Below are 22,449 nucleotides of genomic sequence, written 5' to 3'. Positions count from 1 at the left end.
AACCAATCAACCGACGTTAATAAAAGTTTTACGGTTCAAACTGTTAAAATAACAGGATGGTGGCGTACAGGTTTGCGGTTGCTAACAAACTGCTGGCAATTTTTATGTACCAAAGGCCGTACTTGGTCATTTTCATTAATCGTTTTCCCTTCTGATTATAGTACATAAAGCATAATGATACTACGAAATAGAGACAGGTGTTATGAAACGAGTTCAATATGTCTATGATGTTAAATTCACCGGCACAACCGGGAACCGAAGCGATGATGTACAGTACACGCATATCTTCGACATGGCAAAGTAAATTAGCATACACTGGCGTCATTACGGCAGACTAATAATGGCTCAACCTGTCCAATTACGGCGATGATTAGCAATTAAACTCATTTATTGATCCTTTATACTTAATTTAATTATTTTATTGCTGTTCTACAACCTGCAGTTTTTTTTTCGTGAACGATTTCCATCCACTGTTTTAAGTTTTTTGTTCGCCGCATCTTAGCTCTGCCGAGATCCACAACCTCGTAGCAAACAAAATGAGCAGTGTTATGGCCGGGAGGTACGGAGGGGTGCTTTTATAATGGAATTCGGAAAAATGAAGACGTTCAATTTGCTGCGGCTGCGGATCTCTTAACGTGCGGCTCCGGGCGACGGCCAACCAGTCCCCGCGGCTAGCCTTGGACCGCCCCGAACTAGTCGGTAGTCGTTAATGTGCGTGGTTAATGATAGTTTCAGATTATTCAGATTTCAGAATATTTTCCGTTCATTGATTAGTCTCCCTTCTCACGCCGTCCTGCTTCGCGGTCGGGCTCAGAATGTGTGGGAAGGTGGTCCCGATGATAATGGTCGTAGCTCACGCAGGGTGGTCCCGTTGAGTAATGTGTGCTAGGAGGCGGAGCTGCCGGGACGCCCGCGACGAATTTCGTTAGTTTCGGTCGGACCGGGTACGGATGCTGTGCGTAAAATCGAACCGTCTACGCTACGGATTCAATCTCTATCTGTCCCCTTTCGATCCTAATTGAAGGTGGCAGTGTATTAATGCAGCTGGAGACGAAGGAAAAAATGTCAAAGTTACAGGGAAGAAATGCGATATATTCACGAGGCGATTGGATACCAATGAAAATCCATCTGCGTGGAATGAGTAGTATTAATGATTATATCAATTCCAGCGTGAGTCGATGACAATTGAGTGACTTTATAGATGGATATGGGTTGAAAAGGCACAGAAAATTTGGAAGAGTGCAATTAAAAAGCCTAGCACTCATTTCGTGATTGAAAGGTAAAATGGTTAGAACGCGAAAAAAAATCCTTGCAAAAATCTGGCTCATTCATAAAGGTCTCATCTGTTTATCTGACAGGTAATAAGGAATAAGAAATATGATCATTTCTATACGAAATTGTCATGTATGAGATCGTTTCTTTATGAAATTATCGACATTAAAAAAAAAATTCATGTCAATTCATGGTTTTGCCGCCTTGAGACATTCAGAAACTGTAATTTCTAAGAGAGTTACATGAAAATATGATTTTTTTCATCAGAAATACGCATAGAAAAAAAATTGCTAAAATAGGGTAATTGATACATTTTGAAAAGCTAAGGAGTCATCCAAAGAAATTATAAACATCTCTATGAAATGAACATAAAAAAGCATGCAAACATAACTACAAGTATCATCAATCAAATGAGCATGGTACCATACAATACTATTAGAAGATGTTTTCAATAGAACAGAACATTATTTTCGAAAAGCATTTTTAATGTGTTTTGGACAGTTGAAAGATTCTAGCATATATTTTGAACATCCATTTTTTTTTTCAATAGTTTAACGCTTTTAATGACACGACAAACAAATGACAGGGCAAACGAAGTTCATAGACAACGTGGCAGTAACCAGTGCCAATGATGATTTTGGACTTTCGAGAACAAATATTTTGTGATTAGAGATTCTTCATCCTTTATGCTCTATCATTTTTTCAAGTTTATTATTTCGAAGTTCAGCTTTTGCTTTCTTTCAGGCTTTTATTTCGACTTTCTGTCCTCGCTTTACATTTGGTCGGCGTGCGACCAGACCGAACCAAGCGCCAAAAACATTATTTCGAGTAATCGGCGATCAAAGTTTACTCACCCCGTATGCTTCCTGCAAGCTGCTGCAGAGAAATTTTGTTATAATACCATTATAAACTGTTCAAATGATTTCGTTTCTTCGTGAAATATAGATTATCAATTTTAACATCCACTAGTGTTAAAAACTCAATTTTCAAAAAAATGGCGCTTGGTTCGGTATGCCGTGTCTGAAATAAAAGCCAAGTAGTGTCAATCAGGCAGGGTTCACACTACACTACCAACACCACCATCTACAAACCAACGATAATAAATTGACAGGTTAGGAGAAAGAAGCAGTTTGATTGTCTTGGTAACGAAAACATAGTAAACAAACCTGATGCTAAAAGCTTCTACGTCACAACGTCGAAGGTTTCATCACAACACACTGGTAGATATTGATAGAATAGAATTTCAAGCAATAAATTCAACTTTTGAGAAAAGATTTTCTTCTCATTATTCTTAAAATCAATTTATAAACATTAGGCGAAGAGAAACTGTTATAAGCAAAATAGTTCATGTAAAACCCGAGTAATTCACAACATCAAGACACTTAATTTTGAATTTTCTTTCGAAAATTGGCTTCTTAAAAAATTCATCATGAAAATAAATTAAATACATCAAGAATCAATATCCATTTTATTGCTACAAAAGTGCCTAGTTTGCTTTCCTTTTTACCTGTTATAGTACGATTTCTAAAATTATTGTGTTGTTACATCTCAATATTATACTGATGAATCTTTCCCTCTAGAATATTTCTTTTACTGGTTTTACTCTGATATCAACATCAGAGTGTGTGTGGCAACATGTTTTTTAATCACTTTTTCACGCACTTCGAAAAATTGCTGTTCAAATTTTAAAACAAACTTTTTTGTAACATTTTTAACATCTCTAAACACTGGTATGGTTTCTCACCATCGTGACTCCAGTCAAAATATGCTTTCATACGATTCGATATATCGAACCATTCTAGCCATGGTTTCATCAGCCCACCTATTGAGAGATCTTCCGTATATCGTTTCTTCCTCTAAATAGGCTAATCATGATGTAGTTTTTGTTAACTAACACGTTCTGCATGTTTTGGTTAACTTCTATTTCTATCCATCTATCGTATGAATAGTTGGAACGACTGAAATTTTTTTTTGATGGTAAAAGAATTTGTAAAGTATTTAAAATGATTATTGTCTTACCATATATAACGAGACACGGTCGATGACCAACAAGAAACCGGCCTTCGAAGTCCTCTGGTTTGAAGTGCTGGAATCGTACAAGCTTGGCATCAACCGACAACGGACACAAAATTGAGCCAACTTTTTTGGGCCGCGGAAAACTATGCATGCTAACTGTTAGTTTGTCTTTCCGTATGTTTCATGATGAAATTTAACATGATTTTACTGAGTAAAACATTACAACACTCCGTAAACTTAGAAGAAATGAATGCACTTCAATTTTCAGAACAAACTTTGTGACGTAATATCCCTGAGCGCTTTGATCGGGTTTTATGTCGGGCGTGTACATATAGGAAGCATGCAACATTTTCGGTAGGTATCTGCCTAACCTCTGCTTTATTGATATTATCTACAAACGGCCCTGCTACTAAAGTCGATTTCTTTTTCACGACAGGACTATACCGTCCCGGACTACACTTTGCAGCTGAAAAAAAAAACACTTTCCGAGCAGTTGCAATGGTGTGCGTAATACCAGAGGTAGCACTTTGTTTTGTTTTGGTCATTATCGCCATTGTCTTTTTGTCGCGTTTGTGCTACTGTACGAAAAATTTGCCAATTTACTGAAAAATGACGGAACTTAATAGAGCAAGATCGCGCCAAATCGCCTATGGTCGAGTATCGACCATTTCTGATTTGAATGAAACTTTGCACACGTATTTGGCTTAGCAAACTGAGCATTTTTCACAGATGGAGAGATTTTTTACACTCATGAGTTACATTCTAAAAGGGCTTATGCCTTTTGGCATAGGTTTTATTCGAAGCATTGTAGCCCAGAAACCGTTTGTTGTATAGAAATATACAGTGTACAAAAAAAAAAATATTTTTGACCAAAAAAAATTAAAAATAAACATTAAATTTCAATTTAAAAAAAAAAGAGTTGAATTTTTTTTTTAAAGAAGCTTGATGTTAATACGCAACTTTTAAAAAAAAGTCCAGGATGGATAAATGAAAAATATTTTTTTTTATGGTAGATTAATTTTTTTTATGAGAATTCTAATTTAAACATTTTTCGAAATATTTGTATTCTGATGATTTTAAAAGATGCAGAGAGTCATTTTAAAACAAAAAGCTCTTGGTAGTAAACATTCTAAAGGCATCGGTTTTCGAGTTATTTTGAATTTAAGCTCGAAAAATTATTAATATTTCGGAACATACACGTTTCTCTTAATTTGTCCATGGTTCTCCAGCAAAAACCATACGTTCATTGGAATGCTTGATCAAAAATATACAATTCATTCTCTGACAACAAAACGATTGGATAAATAACTCAAGCGCTAAACCTTAGCCTACCTACACGTTCCCCCTTTCCGAATGTTTTATAAAAAATATGTTTGTCGTGCAACACTACCTACTTGTTTACTAATAATAACTGTTTGTAAAGTACGCAACCAATAACTACTGGGTTACCTATAATATCTGTTTTCGTTTATAAATACGATTGCACTACTCCAGATGTGTTAGTAACAGTTTGCATTTTGTGAAGATGAACAAAGTGAAAATGGAATACACCAAGCCCAAATGCTGTAAACCCTTTTCTGATCATCGGTGCTCATCAAGCTTACGCAAATTAAACGAAAACGTTATCGCAAAAGTAAAAATATTGAACAGGCAAGCTCATTTTAATACGTCTTTATCAATTTGTGATTCGTGTAGTTATTGGAATGATAGTCAAGCCACCATTCATCCCTTCGTTGTTTACTATTCAGAATCTGGAACACTTACTGAATCAGAATCTCATGATACTGTTGCGGTTCAGGTGTTCATCGCCAAATTAATGAGTTTTTTGAAAACAACAATAGAGTTGAAAAAAGCGATTTTAATGTCTGATGGAGCTGCCTCAAAATATAAAAATAGAAAAACTTTGCAAGAAAATAAAACGTCGATGCAGAGTGGCATTTTTTTGTGACTTCTCATGGTAAAGGCCCATGCGATGCAATTGGTGGCATATTAAAACGAATGGCAGGAAATGCAAGTTTAGCTAAAGAACATGAACATCCCATTACAAGCGCAAAAGAATTGTATGATTGGTCTAATCAGAAAAGTAATAAAAATTCATCAAAAATGTCATTTAGTTGGGTATCATATGAAGAATATGAACAAGGAGTAACAGAATGGAGCAATATTTTCAAAAAACTATAATAATAGCTGCCACACAAAAGTATTACTTTTTTGTTCCGATTTCAGAAAATAAGATACAAACGAAGATGTTTCCAAAAGATGACCAATCATTTACTTATGATGTATATAAAATATAAAGTGAAACTAGTTCTGTAAAGTATCTATGTCATAAAAAATATGTTCTCAAGATAATAAAACTCGAAAACAAATATTTGATTCTTATATATATTTATATCACTTAGAACATTTAACTCTTTTCTTGAGAACCGTTCGCCCAATCGTTTTGTTGTCAAAGAATGAATTGTATATTTTTGATTAAGCATTCCAATGAACGTATGGTTTTTGCTGGAGAACCATGGACAAATTAAGAAAAACGTGTATTTTCCTAAATAATTATAATTTTTCGAGCTTAAATTCAAAATAACTCGAAAACCAATGCCTTTAGAATGTTTACTACCAAGAGCTTTTTGATTTAAAATGACTCTCTGCATCTTTTAAAATCATCAGAATACAAATATTTTGAAAAATGTTTAAATTAGAATTTTATAAAAAAATTAATCTACCATAAAAAAAAATATTTTTCATTTCTCCATCCTGGACTTTTTTTTAAAAGTTGCGTATTAACGCCAAGCTTCTTTAAAAAAAAATAAAAAGAAAATTCAACTCTTTTTTTTTAAATTGAAATTTAATGTTTATTTTTAATTTTTTTGGTCAAAAAAAATTTTTTTTGTACAGTGTACATTTTTTTTTATGGTGCATTTTTAATTCCCTACAACTCATTCTCAGACAGTTTTTCTATACAACCAACGGTTTCTGGGCTACAATGCTTCGAATAAAACCTATGCCAAAAGGCATACGCCCATTTAGAATGTAACTCATGGGTGTAAAAAATCTCTCCACCTGTGAAAATGCTCAGTTTGCTAAGCCAAATACGTGTGCAAAGTTTCATTCAAATCAAAAATGGTCGATTAAATTTTCGCGTATTTCCAGGCGATTCGAAATGATTCTGCTCAATATTAATTTGCAAGAATATGCATTGTTAGTGAAAGATGATGGTACGGTGTAAAAATCAATAATAATAATCAAAGCAAACCGATTTTGAAACATTTTTTTTTTTTGATTTCGACACATACGTGTGAATGTGTTGGTGTCTTCAAAACTGCACTCTGTTTCTTTCGCGGACTGTCCGGGGCAGAAAAAGGGTAGTCCGGGATAGTCCGGAAAATGGAAAAAAAAACAGTTATAGGACAAAGTGTAGTACGCGGTGTAGCTACACCGCAAAAACGAAAACGACATAAGGTAATTGAGATGAGTTTTGAGATGAGTCACATCCCCAGCTGGTCTCGAGGTACGATGCTGGCCTTACAAGCCAGTCGTCGTAGGTTCGAGTCTCGACTCGGGAGAGACTGTTAGTGTCAGTAGGATCGTAGCGCTAGCCCCGCAATTGTCCTGTACACTTAACGGTTGGCTGCGAAGTTTGTGTATAGTAAACAGAAGGTCAAGTTCCGAATCGGAATGTAGCACCAAGGCTTTGCTTTGCTTTTTTTCCTCCTATAAGAATGTATGTTGAAAGAACCGAAAAATAATGACTAGAAGAAGCGCTTTTCAATTCTTTCATTAAAAAAAATAAACTTTTAGACCCTGTGGGTAGAAGGTTATCTTCAAAAATAAAAAAATGGTATTTAAAAACGTACGAATTTATAAAATAGTTTTTTTCATTAAAACAATCGAAAATACTTTATAACACAAACGATATCCGGAGTGATTCGCGACTACGGCGCAACTAACAAAATGTAAACAAATGGTTTTATTACACTATTGGTTTCGAAAAGACTTACGAAATTCATGGCAAGAATCCTTTCTTTTGTATAAATCGATAAAATTATTTAAATCAAGCTTTTAGTGAAGGGAGATAAAGCAGTTTACCCAAAACAAAAGATACTTTGGAACTAGGCCCTTTACATTGTTTTGAAGCAACGGGCTTATTTGCGAAATATTTCGTAAACAGGCGACAGTAAAGGGCGGATCAACTTTTGTTTTCAAAATAAAGGCGCATTTAAAGGGGCGCAACTGAAGAAAAAATAAAAACAAGGCGAAAGAAAGATGGGCGTATCTTGTTGTCAGAATGCTTTAAGGCGAAATAGAGATGGGCGAATCTCGTTGTCAGAATGCTTCAAGGCTCATTAGAAAAAGGTTAGAAGAAAAGCGTAGATTTAAGCCATGAATGCACAAATTTAATGTAGTATTGTTAGGAAACTATAAGCCAGGTTTATTTTACGTCAATTTTTGGTTATTGGTAATGTTAGTCACTTCCTTTAAAAATTACGATTTGAAAATGTACTTGCAAATTTTCAAACTGATATTCCCCAATGTTTATCTTTTGCCAGTTGCGCCCTTATCGCAAATCACTCCGGATATATTCTTTTTGATGTGCTTTCAAAATATCAAACAACTATCCGCATATTTTTGCGCAATAACGAGTAATTTAAAGTAACCCTTGAAAAACCGATAATGGAAAAATATTTGTTTAAATTATTTACTTCTGTTCGAGCGTCTTGATAGAATATTTTCACTACACATTACACTTTTTATCCACTTTCACTATTTAATTCTATCACTTTTCACTTGCATATACGTATTTCAACACTTACTTAGTGTCTTCGTCAGTGCTTATTTGGACTGTGGAGAAAATAGCGAAGCCCCGAAAATTTATACCTAAGTAGGTAAACGAATGGGGCAAATTTTAACTCAGAGAACGTAAACAACTTGAGTTAGGTAGAGAAATGTGCGACCTGGTGATCCATGCCTTGTCGGGGAGTTTTAGGTAGAAATTTAAAAGCCAAGAGAAATGATTACCCTGATCTCTGTTAAGGAGGGTAGCTGGGTTTTGTTTGAAAATTTCTAAACTTTCTGCGACATCTAATTTCCAAGGGGATGTTACTGATCGAACTAGACTAATGTTGTCGGTAGTCATAGGGTGATCTTCATGAAATAAATGTTCGGCTATTTTGGATCTGAAATGGTGAGTTATTCCTTTTTCTGAGTCTTTTTTAGCCTTTACAAGTTCTGAAGTATGTTCCTTAAACCGGATGTCTGAATTTCTTTTAGTTTGGGGTTAAGGTTTACATTGGCCAAATTTAAGCCAGCAATATGGCTTATATGGCTAATATAGTTTCTGATTCGATATAGGGTACAATTTGATATAAAGTGCATTTCAAATCGAAATGTACCGTATAGACTGTTCCGAAAATTATAAATACATCTTCTTTCTTGAATAAAACAAAATATACAGGATTTTTCGGGTCATTTTATTCTGAAATATAGATAATAAATGTTTTCTTTCCAGTTTCAATTCAAGTTGGGATTATTTTTCGTAGGATACGCGAGTTCTCTAACTTTTCTCTTAAGACTACTCATAGGCTTTTGCACAGTGTGTTCTCCGACCATTTTTACCACTTTGAGCCAATCTTTTTTAAATTTTTCAACATTGTCTGCTGGTTTGACATATTTCCTCAGCTTTGCCTTGGTCAAAGCCCAAAAATTTTCAATAGGGCGAATTTCAGAGCAGTTTGAAGGATTCATCTCCTTTGGGACACATGTGACATTATTTGTTTTATACCACCCTAGTGCATCCTTAGAGTAATGGCAGGAAGCAAGATCGGGCCAAAAGATTGGAGGATTGTTATGCTGCCTAACCATGGGTAACAACCTTTTCTGCAAACACTCTTTCACGTAAATTCTACCATTCATTATGTCATTCGTAATGAATGGACGAGATATTTTCCCACATTCACAAATGGCCTGCCAAACCATTACCTTCTTGCCGAATTTTTCGGTGTAAATGGCTTTCACTGGTCCAGGGACATCCTTTCCCTTCGGTGATGTGTAAAATTGCGATCCTGGCAGAGTCTTACAGTCCAGTTTTATGTAGGTTTCAACAACTTACGACTGATAATTGCTTTAGTAAAATTGAGTATATCGGCTTTCCAGTCATCTGCTTATCAAAACGAAAATTTATTTTCTATTTCCGACGTTTCGATTTAATATAAAATCTTTTTCAAGGATTCTACAAATATACAAGTTGTTACAAAAATTCAATAATCAGAAAACAGTCACTTACAGAAAGGATATCGTTTTTTGTCTAATAGCTTTATGTTTTGAGCATCAACGGTCAGAGATTTAATTGTGGCTAGCATTCGTTTACTGTAACCGGGTTGTGAGGACAAAAAATTATAATAATAGGGCAAATTTTCCTAAAAAAAGAATTACCGGTTTTGCATTTGAAATAAAATAAACTTGAACTAAAAAAATATATCACTCTAAGCTGAATTCGTAGTAGCACTTCTCACTGCGTATAACTGTATATTCAAATTGTTAAATTCTAGTTCGGTGAGCTGGTTTGGTGAGATGAACTGTGTGAAAACCACAGTATACTGATGTGGATTATAATTCTGATCTATTGCCTATTTTGGTCTTTAGTGTGTGTAATATTCCTGCGTAAGTCGAACTAAAACAATCGACATCAGTGCGTTTGTTTACGGTATGCTCGGTGTTCATGATGTGACAAACTTCGAGAATAGGAAGTGCAGACGGTCGGCGATGATGGTCCAGAATTATTGTTTTTTCCAGGTTAAACCGGTGATTGCTGTCTATGCTGTGTTGAAGAAGTGCTGTTTTCTCCTTCAGGTGTGCTATTTCGTGAGTGTTGGTGTCTCTAGTGTGTTCCTGGTTTAGGAGTTGTTCCAGTTTGTTAATGTTCGAACGGTGGTTGCTAAGCCTTTTCTTGAGCTGTGTTGTCGTTAGCCCTACATAAGAGGCATCACAATTGCCACACGGAATACGATAAATCACGTTGTGTTGGTTTTCAGCTGCTAATTTGTCTTTCATATTTGTGAACATAGCTCCTACCGTGCGTTCGTTCCGTGTTGCTAAAGTGGCGAATATTGCTAGCACAAGTTTTTACAATTGCATTGACAATGAATTTGGTAGCCGAACAAAAAGTCATTTTAAACACTACGCAAGCAACACAAGAAAGCTTGCCAATATGATTAGTCGTAAAAATTTCCTATTGAGATGTCGACGACAAGGAATTTTTCCGAATCATATAATCAACAGTTTCAAATGCGTGTACCCTCTTCTCGAAGAAAACAGTCCCTACTTAAAGGACCTACAGAAGAGCATCAACAAATTTAAAAAAGCGCTATTGAACATCGAAATCAAACAGACATTCTACAAAATTAAACGTCTGGAACATGAACTGTCTGAGCTGCAGAAATCGATCACCGAATCAGTGTCAAGTGACACGTCTAGAAATTTCTTTTATACTCAAGAGAAGTTTTCCAAGAGTTACTTGAGCATCATGTCTACTAAGACCAAGAAAAAATTTCAGCAGCTCCTTCGTGTATCTGCGGCCCACACCAACCCACCTACACCTACCTGCAATGCCAAAGCTATACATAATGCTACCACAGTTACCATACCACCGGAAACCGAAATTCTTCTTAGTCTCGGTCCACAGTTTGCCCTACCGTACACATCGCTACATGACATTCCTTTCTATCATATCATCGCTGACATAGAAAATATTCTTACGAGCATCCCTGAGAAAAACATTAGAGAATACAAGCGATGCGACGCAGTAAATATCATACAAAATTTCATTCATAGTTTTGATGATAATCCAAGAGACTCGCTATCATGCTTTCTACAACATGCATGCAAAACTACCAAACGTTTTATCAAAAGTCATCCCGATATAATCATTGTCAACTCAGATAAAGGTAAACAGACAGTCGTAATGTATGAAAAGGAGTACGACAGTAAGATGTGCGAAATGCTATCAGACCAAAATACATATAAACCTATCAAACAGAATCCCACATCAGGTTACCAACAGCAGAACAACCACCTAGTAAAAAGGCTGCACAACCTCGGACTAATAGACAAGGAAACAGCAAACCAACTTTCCACCCAGACAGCCCAAAGCCCACGAATTTACGGACTCCCCAAATCACACAAACCGAATCTCCCACTTCGACCAGTTGTGCCCAACATAAACGCGCCGTCATATATGCTATCCAAATTCATTGGCCGCATACTACAGGCATCGATCAACAGCCGCTATAACGTATCAGACTCTTTCTCCTTTTGCCGTTTTATTAACTCCGTTCAACTACCTGAAGATCATATCTTGGTTTCATTCGATGTTGTATCACTATTTACATGCATTCCCCGAGAACTAGTCACACACACAATCATTGAACGCTGGACAGATATTAAGCTGAATACAAACATTAATCTGGATCTATTTCTGGAAGTAACCACATTTTGTTTGGAATGTAGTTATTTTTCATACCGTGGAAAACACTTCCGGCAAGTCTTCGGAACAGCGATGGGCAACCCTTTGTCCCCCACTGTTGCCGATTTAGTCATGGAAGCGCTTTTAGACTCCGTTATTGCTAAACTTGATTTTCCGATTCCTGTCTTGAGGAAGTACGTTGACGACTTATGCCTGGCCCTTCCGAAGGACAAAGTGAACGACGTTCTTTCCACATTCAACGAGTACAACAGCAACATTCAATTCACCTGCGAAATCGAGAACAACAAGAGACTCCCGTTTCTGGATATGGTTTTAGTTCGACAGCCTGATCAGACCGTTAAAACCGAATGGTATGCCAAACCGATGGCATCAGGACGGTTTTTAGATTATTTCTCTACCCACCCATTGCACATGAAAAACAATGTTGTCACTAACTTTATGCGACGTGTGAAAGATTTTAGCACTAATTTATCACCAAAGGAAGTTAAAACAATCATCGATAGACATCTGAAAATTAACCACTATCCCACCCATCTAAGAAACCGATATACCAACAGAATCAACGAACGATCATTACCAATCAACCAACCAAACTCGCAAGATTCGGCCAAAACATATAAGCCACTGATTTATGTTCAGAATCTTTGCAGTAGACTAACAAAGCTGTTTCGAACAGATTTGCCAAACACCACTTTAGCAACACGGAACGAACGCACGGTAGGAGCTATGTTCACAAATATGAAAGACAAATTAGCAGCTGAAAACCAACACAACGTGATTTATCGTATTCCGTGTGGCAATTGTGATGCCTCTTATGTAGGGCTAACGACAACACAGCTCAAGAAAAGGCTTAGCAACCACCGTTCGAACATTAACAAACTGGAACAACTCCTAAACCAGGAACACACTAGAGACACCAACACTCACGAAATAGCACACCTGAAGGAGAAAACAGCACTTCTTCAACACAGCATAGACAGCAATCACCGGTTTAACCTGGAAAAAACAATAATTCTGGACCATCATCGCCGACCGTCTGCACTTCCTATTCTCGAAGTTTGTCACATCATGAACACCGAGCATACCGTAAACAAACGCACTGATGTCGATTGTCTTAGTTCGACTTACGCAGGAATATTACACACACTAAAGACCAAAATAGGCAATAGATCAGAATTATAATCCACATCAGTATACTGTGGTTTTCACACAGTTCATCTCACCAAACTAGCTCACCGAACTAGAATTTAACAATTTGAATATACAGTTATACGCAGTGAGAAGTGCTACTACGAATTCAGCTTAGAGTGATATATTTTTTTAGTTCAAGTTTATTTTATTTCAAATGCAAAACCGGTAATACTTTTTTTAGAAAAATTTGCCCTATTATTATAATTTTTTGTCCTCACAACCCGGTTACAGTAAACGAATGCTAGCCACAATTAAATCTCTGACCGTTGATGCTCAAAACATAAAGCTATTAGACAAAAAACGATATCCTTTCTGTAAGTGACTGTTTTCTGATTATTGAATTTTTGTAACAACTTGTATATTTGTAGAATCCTTGAAAAAGATTTTATATTAAATCGAAACGTCGGAAATAGAAAATAAATTTTCGTTTTGATAAGCAGATGACTGGAAAGCCGATATACTCAATTTTACTATGTAGGTTTCGTCATCCATGATAACACACCCCATTTTTTTGGTCAAAAGTTTGTCATAAAGCTTCCGAGCTCTCGGTTTCACAGATTCAGCTTGTTTTGGATTTCGTTTTGGCTGCTTCTGCTTCTGACGGGTCTGCAGACCCATTCTTCCATTGGCACGCATAATGTAGAGGTTCCAAGCTTTCTCGCCACATCTCGTACTGATACTGAAGGATGCCGCTTGTAGTATTCCTTAACCTTTTTGTCCATTGTGGGATCAACAGGCCCGGGTTTTCTACCACGTCTTGGGGCATCAGTAAATGTACACTCTTCACAATACTTCCGCAATGCGGTTTGAACTGCTCCGACACTCATACCTTCTTCTCTGGCTAATTTTCTTATAGAAAGACCACTCACGGTGCCCCATTTGTGCACAATTCGCTTTCTTTGCTCGGGAGAAAGGCCACGCATTTTAAAAATTTCGCACTAAATGTTAGAAAAAATGACAGCATCTGTTTCTTTTGGATGTAAACAACAGGACGCAGCCAACGTTTGGTTGAATACTGCACGTTATTTGAAATGACGGTAAGTGTATTTATAATGATCGAAAGTGTATTTATAATCATCGGAACGGTCTATATAAGATACCCTGTATTTCGGGAAATCTTTCCTGTAATAAAAAAAAAGAAAATTTTCGGAAACGATCCTTCTGTAATCATCATTGAGGATTCTTCTTCATATCTGTTACCAAGTAGCCGTATCACTGTTGATAAATGGTCAGCGTGCAGCCAAACCGAACTAAGCGCCAAAAAAATATTTCAAGTAATCGGCGTTCAAAGTTTAACCGCCCGTATTTTACAGAGAGTTTTTGCTGTAATATTATTATGAACTGTTCAAATGGCAACATTTTTTCATGAAAGACAGGTTTTAAATTTTCACATTCACTTATGTTAATGACTGAATTTTAAAAAAAGTGGCGTATGGTTTGGTCGCAGATCGGTCAATTGATAATAACAAAAGTATTCCATGCGAAAAAAATCGGAAGTGATTCTTCAATTGAGTGAATAATAAGAAGGAAACAAGGTACAAATGAATATTATGTCGTGAGAAAACCGATCGATAATTAGACGAGTTACAAGAACGACTAGTGGTAAAATCGAAATAGCACTGTATATAAAAACCGTACATCACAAAAAAATCTTTAGATTAACATAAATCGAAAAAATCAATAAACATTGAATCCATTTTTTGGGTGCTGAGAAAAATCACCAACAAAACGGGGGGGGGGGGGGGGGGGTGACTGAAAAGGACTCTTTTGATTAGAAAACTCAATTGGTTATTGTAAAAGTTTGCCAAATCAGTTTTATAATTGGAATATTGCTGACAGTAAAAAGATATTGAACAAATCGATATACTTATACTTGTATTTCACCATATAGATTTTGAGTATTAGGTCTCAATGCATCGGAGACTTCATAAGCTGCTTAAAAATGGTTCCGTACCCTATAAGAAACAAAATCGTCCCTGCTCGCATTCATTAGTGATTTCAACCCATATGCAAGAACAATATTCGTCCTGTGTAGCAGTAATGTTTACTGGAGCTTAAAAATTCCAAGCTCTCGCACCTGAAGGATCTATATCCAATCAATTCTATAAAGAAACTCAAACACACATAATTTATTCGAAAGTGAATTTACCTGAGCCCGTCTAAACAGTAGCGTGGGTTGAAGTGCTAAAAGCCTATGGCCTCTAATATCGGTAGCTGGAGATGCTGTTTGTACTGTCTGGCAGACCTGTTCAAATATTTGCTTCCGTTTCGGAGAGCTACCGGGCTTTACGTCGGGTGCGATGGAGATCCTTTCCAAACTTCAGCTTACGCTGTTGTTTACTTTAAGCGCGCTCGTAAAAGTTGTTTGATCGGTACCCTAGTTAGAAGTATCACTCCGCCTTTACACCGTAGCGATATGCAGGTGTACGGAACCGCACAAGAAGATGGAGGAAACAAGAAACGGAAAGTACTGGATGCTGAGAGTTTCATTATCCACCTCTACAGGGCAGAGACTACCCAAGCTGCCAGTCGCCGAAAACGGAGTGCAGCGATATTATCCTCCATTATCATTTTGATACTTCGCTTTTTGCAAATATTAAAACTCGTTCCTCGAAAATTTGCATAACAAAAAGGTTTTCCCACATTGAAATTAAACAATGTCTGAGAAATAATCGTGACCCATAAATAAATTAGCACTAAATCGCGCCAATGTGTAAACTGCAGGCAAAAACAGACAACCTCGCCATAAGACGACTGGTGGCGCTTGGGCTCCGAGCCGGCATCGATCTATCCCATACGCAAGCGCGCTCTGGCATCAGCTTCTGTACACATCTCGCCATAATGTTATCATCATCATTCGAACGAGCCTCCCTGATTCCTTTCCACCACCGTCGATCGTGTGAAGTCGACCCACTGTGCTAGCACTGATGATCAAGCCATCACTCACTGTCCGGCTGCAAGTTGGGTCTTGGGTCGCGTTCGCTCTCGATTTGTGCGGTAGGTTCTCGCTCAGCGGTGGTTGGTATATAGTTTTGTTTGTCGGCAAAATTTCTTTGATCTTCCACCGAGAAATTGTTCGGATGGAGGTGTTCGTATAGGTGTGTGTGTGTGTGTGTGTGTGTGTGTGCACGCGGGTACGTGTGCGCACGTTCGCAAGGGGGATGCTGTGAAGCTGTTGGCTATTTCATCACATACCCACCAACATCGCGTTTACCCCGAAAATGCGTCCATTAATCCGTACAGTACGAGTGGCTACGCCTCCAACAGAGGGGGAGAAGCGTAGACGTTGACGACGCCTAATGACAGAGCGTTGAACGAAGGGAAAGATCCTAATGAAAACTGTTGGAAAATAAAAAAATGGAACCCGTGTTATCAAAAAACGGTCTGAATTGGTTACGGATAGGTTTATAATTGTAGGTTTAGAAGGTAACTTCTATGCCTAGAGTCACTAAAGCAACAAGTTTTGTTTTTTTTTCGTAGATTTTCTTTACAATAATATTTAATAACACTGTATTGTATTTCATATTTGTTGGTGTTCTTTTAAATATGTATATTGCAATAACTTCTATTTGCCATATTAAATGAATTGAACGGACGATATATGAAAAAGTGCGTTTGCGTTTCACAGGTGTAAAACTTGAATCGTACCTTTTCCCACACAATTTGATCGGGCATGATCGGGACAATGATATCGTTTACGAAGGATGACGGCAGGAAACGAAAAATCGAATCGAGCCATGCGGCAGGTGTAGCTTTGCTCTGGCGTAAATGCGCATCAAACAAAAAGTTTTGGGTATAGATTTGATGGGAAAGTTGTTTACACTAGGTGCAGTGAACCCAAGATTCTTTGACGACTTTGCATTTGCAAAGTCTGATTTTGTATTTTAACAGCAGGAGTTTTTAGTGCTTGAATATATTTTTCAGGCCCGCTTTGATGTTACAACACTTGAAAATTTACAACAAGATTTTTCAGTAAAAAGTTGAAAACTCATTTTACTCATAAAGGTTGTCTAAGAGTTTGATATTTTTTAATAAAGGCACTTACTTATCCCTTAAAATCTCAGGATTCTCAGTCGCCTTAGGACACAGTTTGTTATTGCATTAGTGGAAAACATCGATAACGCAGTGCAACAAAAATTGACTTTTTTTCTGCCTTGGCTTCTATATATAATTTTTTTGTGAATTTTTATGCAAAACTAATTTTCCCCGAGTTTGAACATATTTCAACTTAAGGGGTAACAATGGCGCCATTTCGAATTTTTGAGAAACTGGTATTTTTTGTGGTTTTTTCGACGCCATTTTGCTTTGAGGCCAAATATCAAAATTCTAAGAGTTTGACCACATATAACCATCTTTTTACCCATCTTTTGAAAAAGGAACAGATCTTAAATCGGACAAAAACTCAGCTCAAAACGGTGATTCTACGAAACCGGGTTTGGCATAGTTTTAGTATATTTCACAAAGCAAAATAATATCGATTATTTCTGAGCATTAATGGTAATTCGCTAATATCTTAAAGTGGTAGTCAAATTATTTCTTATTTTGAGTAAAAAATTCTCAGAAAGCGAATGGTAGGTGCCCGATCTACGTAAAATGTCAGCAGATAAACCTATTTTAGTATTGTAGGGGAATTGGGGCAAAATCGACATTTTGCTGACATTTTACGTTGATCAGACACCTACCATTCGATTTCTGAGACTTTTTTACTCAAAATAAGAAATAATTTGACTACCACTTTAAGATATTAGCGAATTACCATTAATACTCAGAAATGATCGATATTATTTTGCTTTGTGAAATATACTAAAACTATGCCAAAACCGGTTTCGTAGAATCACCGTTTTGAGCTCAGTTTTTGTCCGATTTAAGTTCTGTTTTTTTTTTTTTCAAAAGATGGGTAAAAGGATGCTTATATGTGGACAAACTCTTAGAATTTTGGTATTTGTTCTTAAAACAAAATGGCGTCGAAAAAACCTCAAAAATTTCCAGTTTCTCAAAAATTCAAAATGGCGCCATTGTTGCCCCTTAAGTTGAAATATGTTCAAACTCAGCGAAATTTATTTTCGCATCAAACTTCATCAAAAAATCATACATAGTAGCCAAGGCAAAAAAAATGTTGCACTGTGTAATCATTACACGTTCGATCAAATTTAACTAATGACCAGTCCCATGAACTTGGCGCTTAAGGGCCATAGTTTTTTTTTTGGGGGTTTTTACTCGATTCATTGTAGGTATTTTCAGAAAATGATCCTGCAAGTATTATGTGAGCAAAATCATTTCAAATCGCCTGGAAATACGCAAAAATTTAATCGACCATTTTTGATTTGAATGAAACTTTGCACACGTATTTGGCTTAGCAAACTGAGCATTTTTCACAGGTGGAGAGATTTTTTACACCCATGAGTTACATTCTAAAAGGGCGTATGCCTTTTGGCATAGGTTTTTTTCGAAGCATTGTAGCCCAGAAACCGTTGATTGTATAGAAAAACTGTCTGAGAATGAGTTGTAGGGAATTGAAAATGCACCATATATTAAATATTAATAATATATATATAATAATATTAATAATTTATTGAGCTTAAATTTAAAATAACTCGAAACCCGATGCCTTTAGAATGTTTACTACCAAGAGCTTTTTGATTCAAAATAACTCTCTGCATCTTTTAAGGTCATCAGAATACAAATATTTTGGAAAATGTTTAAATTAGAATTTTTATAAAAAAATTAATCTACCATAAAAAATTATTTTTCATTTCTCCATCCTGGACTTTTTTTCAAAAGTTGCGTATTAACGTCAAGTTTCTTTAAAAACAAATAAAAAAAAATTCAACTCTTTTTTTTTAAATTGAAATTTAATGTTTATTTTTAATTTTTTTTTGTCAAAAAATTTTTTTTTGTACAGTGTATATTTTTTTCTGGTGCATTTTTAATTCCCTACAACTCATTCTCAGACAGTTTTTCTATACAACCAACGGTTTCTGGGCTACAATGCTTCGAATAAAACCTATGCCAAAAGGCATACGCCCTTTTAGAATGTAACTCATGGGTGTGAAAAATCGCTCCATCTGTGGAAAATGCTCAGTTTGCTAAGCCAAATACGTGTGCAAAGTTTCATTCAAATAAAAAATGGTCGATATTCGACCATCGGTGATTTGGCGCGATCTTGTTCATGTACGTAAAACATTCTGGCAAATTTGAATATTTAAACTTTCTACAGAAGCACTTTTCTCCTTTTAATTATTAAACAGTAATTCTAAAATAGTTATACAGTGTCATTAAAGGTCAGTGCGAACCCTTGAATTTAATACAAAGTTTTCAAAAACATTGGTAATCATCAGTTTTCAAAATACACAGAACCAGATTTAGTACTGTGGGAGCCTGGAGCCCGAGTCTTGTGTGGGGGCTCCAAAATATAAAAAACTGTTTTGACGTACGTACGTACCTATCAAACCTTTATTAGTTTCTGAAAACTTATTTTGATAGCCTTTCTATATCCAAAGCCATATGCAATCTATTTTTAATCAGAATCATCATCGATAAAGACCTTTCCCCAGTTGCGGCGAAATCATGAAACACAAAAAAATACGCAATGCAGCAGGCCCGGGCCCTTTGGGCCCCTCATAAGTCCGGCTTTGAGTTTCTCAACACAAAAGTTTAAGTCTTAATCAATCAATGTGTCCTCTCATTTCACACACAACAGTTATGTGAAATGCATGGCATTCCCACCTCGTGGACAACCGTGAACATTGGTAACCCCGCCCCCTTCTTGTCTACATATGGACATTTGAAGAAAATTGAAAAACGTTTTTTTTTTTATTCTCGCTTATTTTCCGTCGGTCTTGTTCCGTCACTGTTGTGGCCAATCACCGACGCCCAGGGAGGCGACTCCACACCCAGGACCCTAACTCACGACCCGTTTATTAACGGACCGGCGCCAACGGCTTTACTTCCTCATGCGATGGAAGGCGTGATCCCAGAGATTTTTCGCCTCAGAAAATCTCCCGGTGTCGGCTAGGATTGAATCTAGACCAGTTTGGTTGGTTGTGAGTGGATCACGCCACCTCACAACCATCGACACCTATGTCGGCGGTGGGATTCGAACCCAGGCGTCGAGCGTGGTTGGCGGAGACGTTACCAACCACACTAGGCCCCCGCTCTGAAAAACGTTTGTTTCTGTGGTTTATTTAGTAATTAAACATAAAAAATTGTCAGTCTAAAAGGGCTGAGAAACACACAAAAAGATCATAAAGGGAGAAACAAGAAATTGTTTCAATAGTTCACTGCAAATGGTTCCGAAGCTGAAAGACACTAAAACATAAATAATTTCAAAACTGCTGGAGACTTTTGTTAAAAAAGAGCTGAAATGCTGATCTGGTTGATAGTACCGACCGGCAAAGAAATCCAAATAATTAAAACGCTTTCATAGTCTAGAAGGAACTAAAAGATAGGTTTGCCCTTAATGATTGAAATCATTTCTAAACGCGAGAAAAACAACACAGTAGGTTTCAAATCTACTCTAAAATAACGTCTAGCAAAAAAAATCGAGAAAAAAGCAAAAATTTAGCCTAAAATTTCTGAAACCATGAAATGATCAAAAGAAAAAAGAAAACCTAATAGAGTTTAAAACGGCTCGAAGGAATGAAATAGATGATCAAAAACGAAAAGGAATCGACAGCTAGTTGAATTTGGCTGAAAGCTTCTGTAGAACTTGAAATGATATAAACTTTTCTATAAGTTAGAAAAAAATAACATATACACCAAATTTAAATCAAAATGCATGAATAAAATGTTTTCAAATTTAGCGCAAATGTGGCTGACAGTAGAATTTTTGTCATAAGTCAATGTTTTTTTTGGTACAATTTCTATCACTATATATTGTTTACGTGGACATTATCATTACCGCCTCCCTTATTCCGTGGATAAGCGTGGATATTTGCGTGACCCTTATTCCTCATAAGTTGTCCATGTGAAATGTGGGCAGTCCCTACTACAAGATTTGTACAATTAATGTAGGGACACAGATCGAAATCAGAATATATATCGTATACAAAAATTTGATGTTTCGGTAAACTTCGGTTGCGGACGAGCGAACAGTTTTGGGGTGAAAATGAACTCTGCGATTGATATGTGAGTCAAAATCAATAGCATATAAATGAAACCAGAGTCATAGTTAAATGCAAAATGTTTTGAACAAACCTAATGATACCAACACCGGTTTATTTTTTTTTCTGTGTGAACTCATCATTGCGACCAAAGACATTTGATCCTATGTGATATTACCCAGGTATTTTCTGTACTTCGCTATACGATAAGCGATACGCTTATCAAGTATATCCATGCTTGTGTGTGAGGTTTTGCCTTTCTGTTTCAAGTTTATTACTGATCTACTATACGGAGCCTCTTTCCATCCTTACAATATCCCAAATTACAATTCCGTGAAGAGAACTATTATATGTTACTCAGACCAGTTTTATTATAAGAGGGACCTATTTCAGATTCAACTTAAAGAAGAATATGTGGTGGGGAGACTGAGAAAAAATCCATGTTATAGTTCGTTGATAACCAAATGGTCTGATTCTAATGAGATTCGAACCCACGACCACCCGCTTGTTAAAGCGGCAACGGAGTTTCCCAACACCGGTTGATGCTTCATAAGTGTAAGTTTAGAACCGCCGAGTATATTAAAAATATGCTGGAGCATTACTTGCGTTATGCCCAACACACATTCGTTATCCAGGTTTCGAATAGACTTAATTTTTGACGTAGTTTAAATTTCACTAGAAAAAGTTGAAAATTATGTTCCTTGTGGTACATGTTCTAAATTACCAGTAGTGCAATAGTGTTTTATTGTTACGTGCTTGACGTGTTATCATTAATGTGATTCAGAAATAGAAAAAATGCCATCCCAGATCGATCCGACATAATGTCCTTCAAACCTTCAGCGGAAGAAACAAACGTTCGTGGTAGCATCACAGCCCCACTAGCGTTTGATAGTATTTCTGGATCGGAGTCGAGTTGTTTTGGAAAAAAAGCCGCAACGGGAAAATTGACAGTGACATCTGTCAAAAATTTAGAAATCAAAAAGGATGGTCACCATAATTTCGTAGCTGTCGCTCCGGGCGTTCAAGGTCAAAACATTTTTGGTTTGGATTTCAGTGGCAGTTTGGGTCCGACAAGGCCGAACGTCGACAAGAACGGAAACCTGGATGGTGAGTTCGTTCCATGTGATCGTTCACAAGCGAGGGATGACTCATGTTAGTGCACGTGAAGTGTCAATGGAGAGCCATGAATTTTGCTTAAGAAACAGGGGAGACAAATTCTTAGTATATATGGAACCCAGATTTATTTTCTAATTCATACTCCTTTCAGAGAGCGAGTAATGGCGCTATAACCATAAGCTAAAATGCTATGACAAGAGTTAGTACTCAAGTTCCAACCGTAACAGTTGAAGCGAGTAGAGGCGCTATATCCTTGGCTTCAAAACCCGAACA

At 36.7% G+C, this 22,449-nt stretch overlaps 1 protein-coding gene across 1 annotated transcript; it reads left to right on the top strand.

The window, feature by feature from the left end:
• The first annotated feature begins 10,807 nt into the window (after positions 1 to 10,807).
• LOC129720446 (uncharacterized) lies at positions 10,808 to 12,949 on the top strand. Its single transcript, XM_055671931.1, has one exon. It carries the CDS (start codon positions 10,808 to 10,810, stop codon positions 12,947 to 12,949), a length of 2,142 nt encoding a protein of 713 aa, XP_055527906.1.
• The last annotated feature ends 9,500 nt before the right edge of the window (positions 12,950 to 22,449 follow it).

This window comes from Wyeomyia smithii, chromosome 2 (assembly GCF_029784165.1).
Source record: "Wyeomyia smithii strain HCP4-BCI-WySm-NY-G18 chromosome 2, ASM2978416v1, whole genome shotgun sequence".
NCBI lineage: Eukaryota > Metazoa > Arthropoda > Insecta > Diptera > Culicidae > Wyeomyia > Wyeomyia smithii.
The sequence above is the reverse complement of the archived record's forward strand: the minus strand, read 5'-3'. Positions and strand labels throughout refer to the sequence as shown.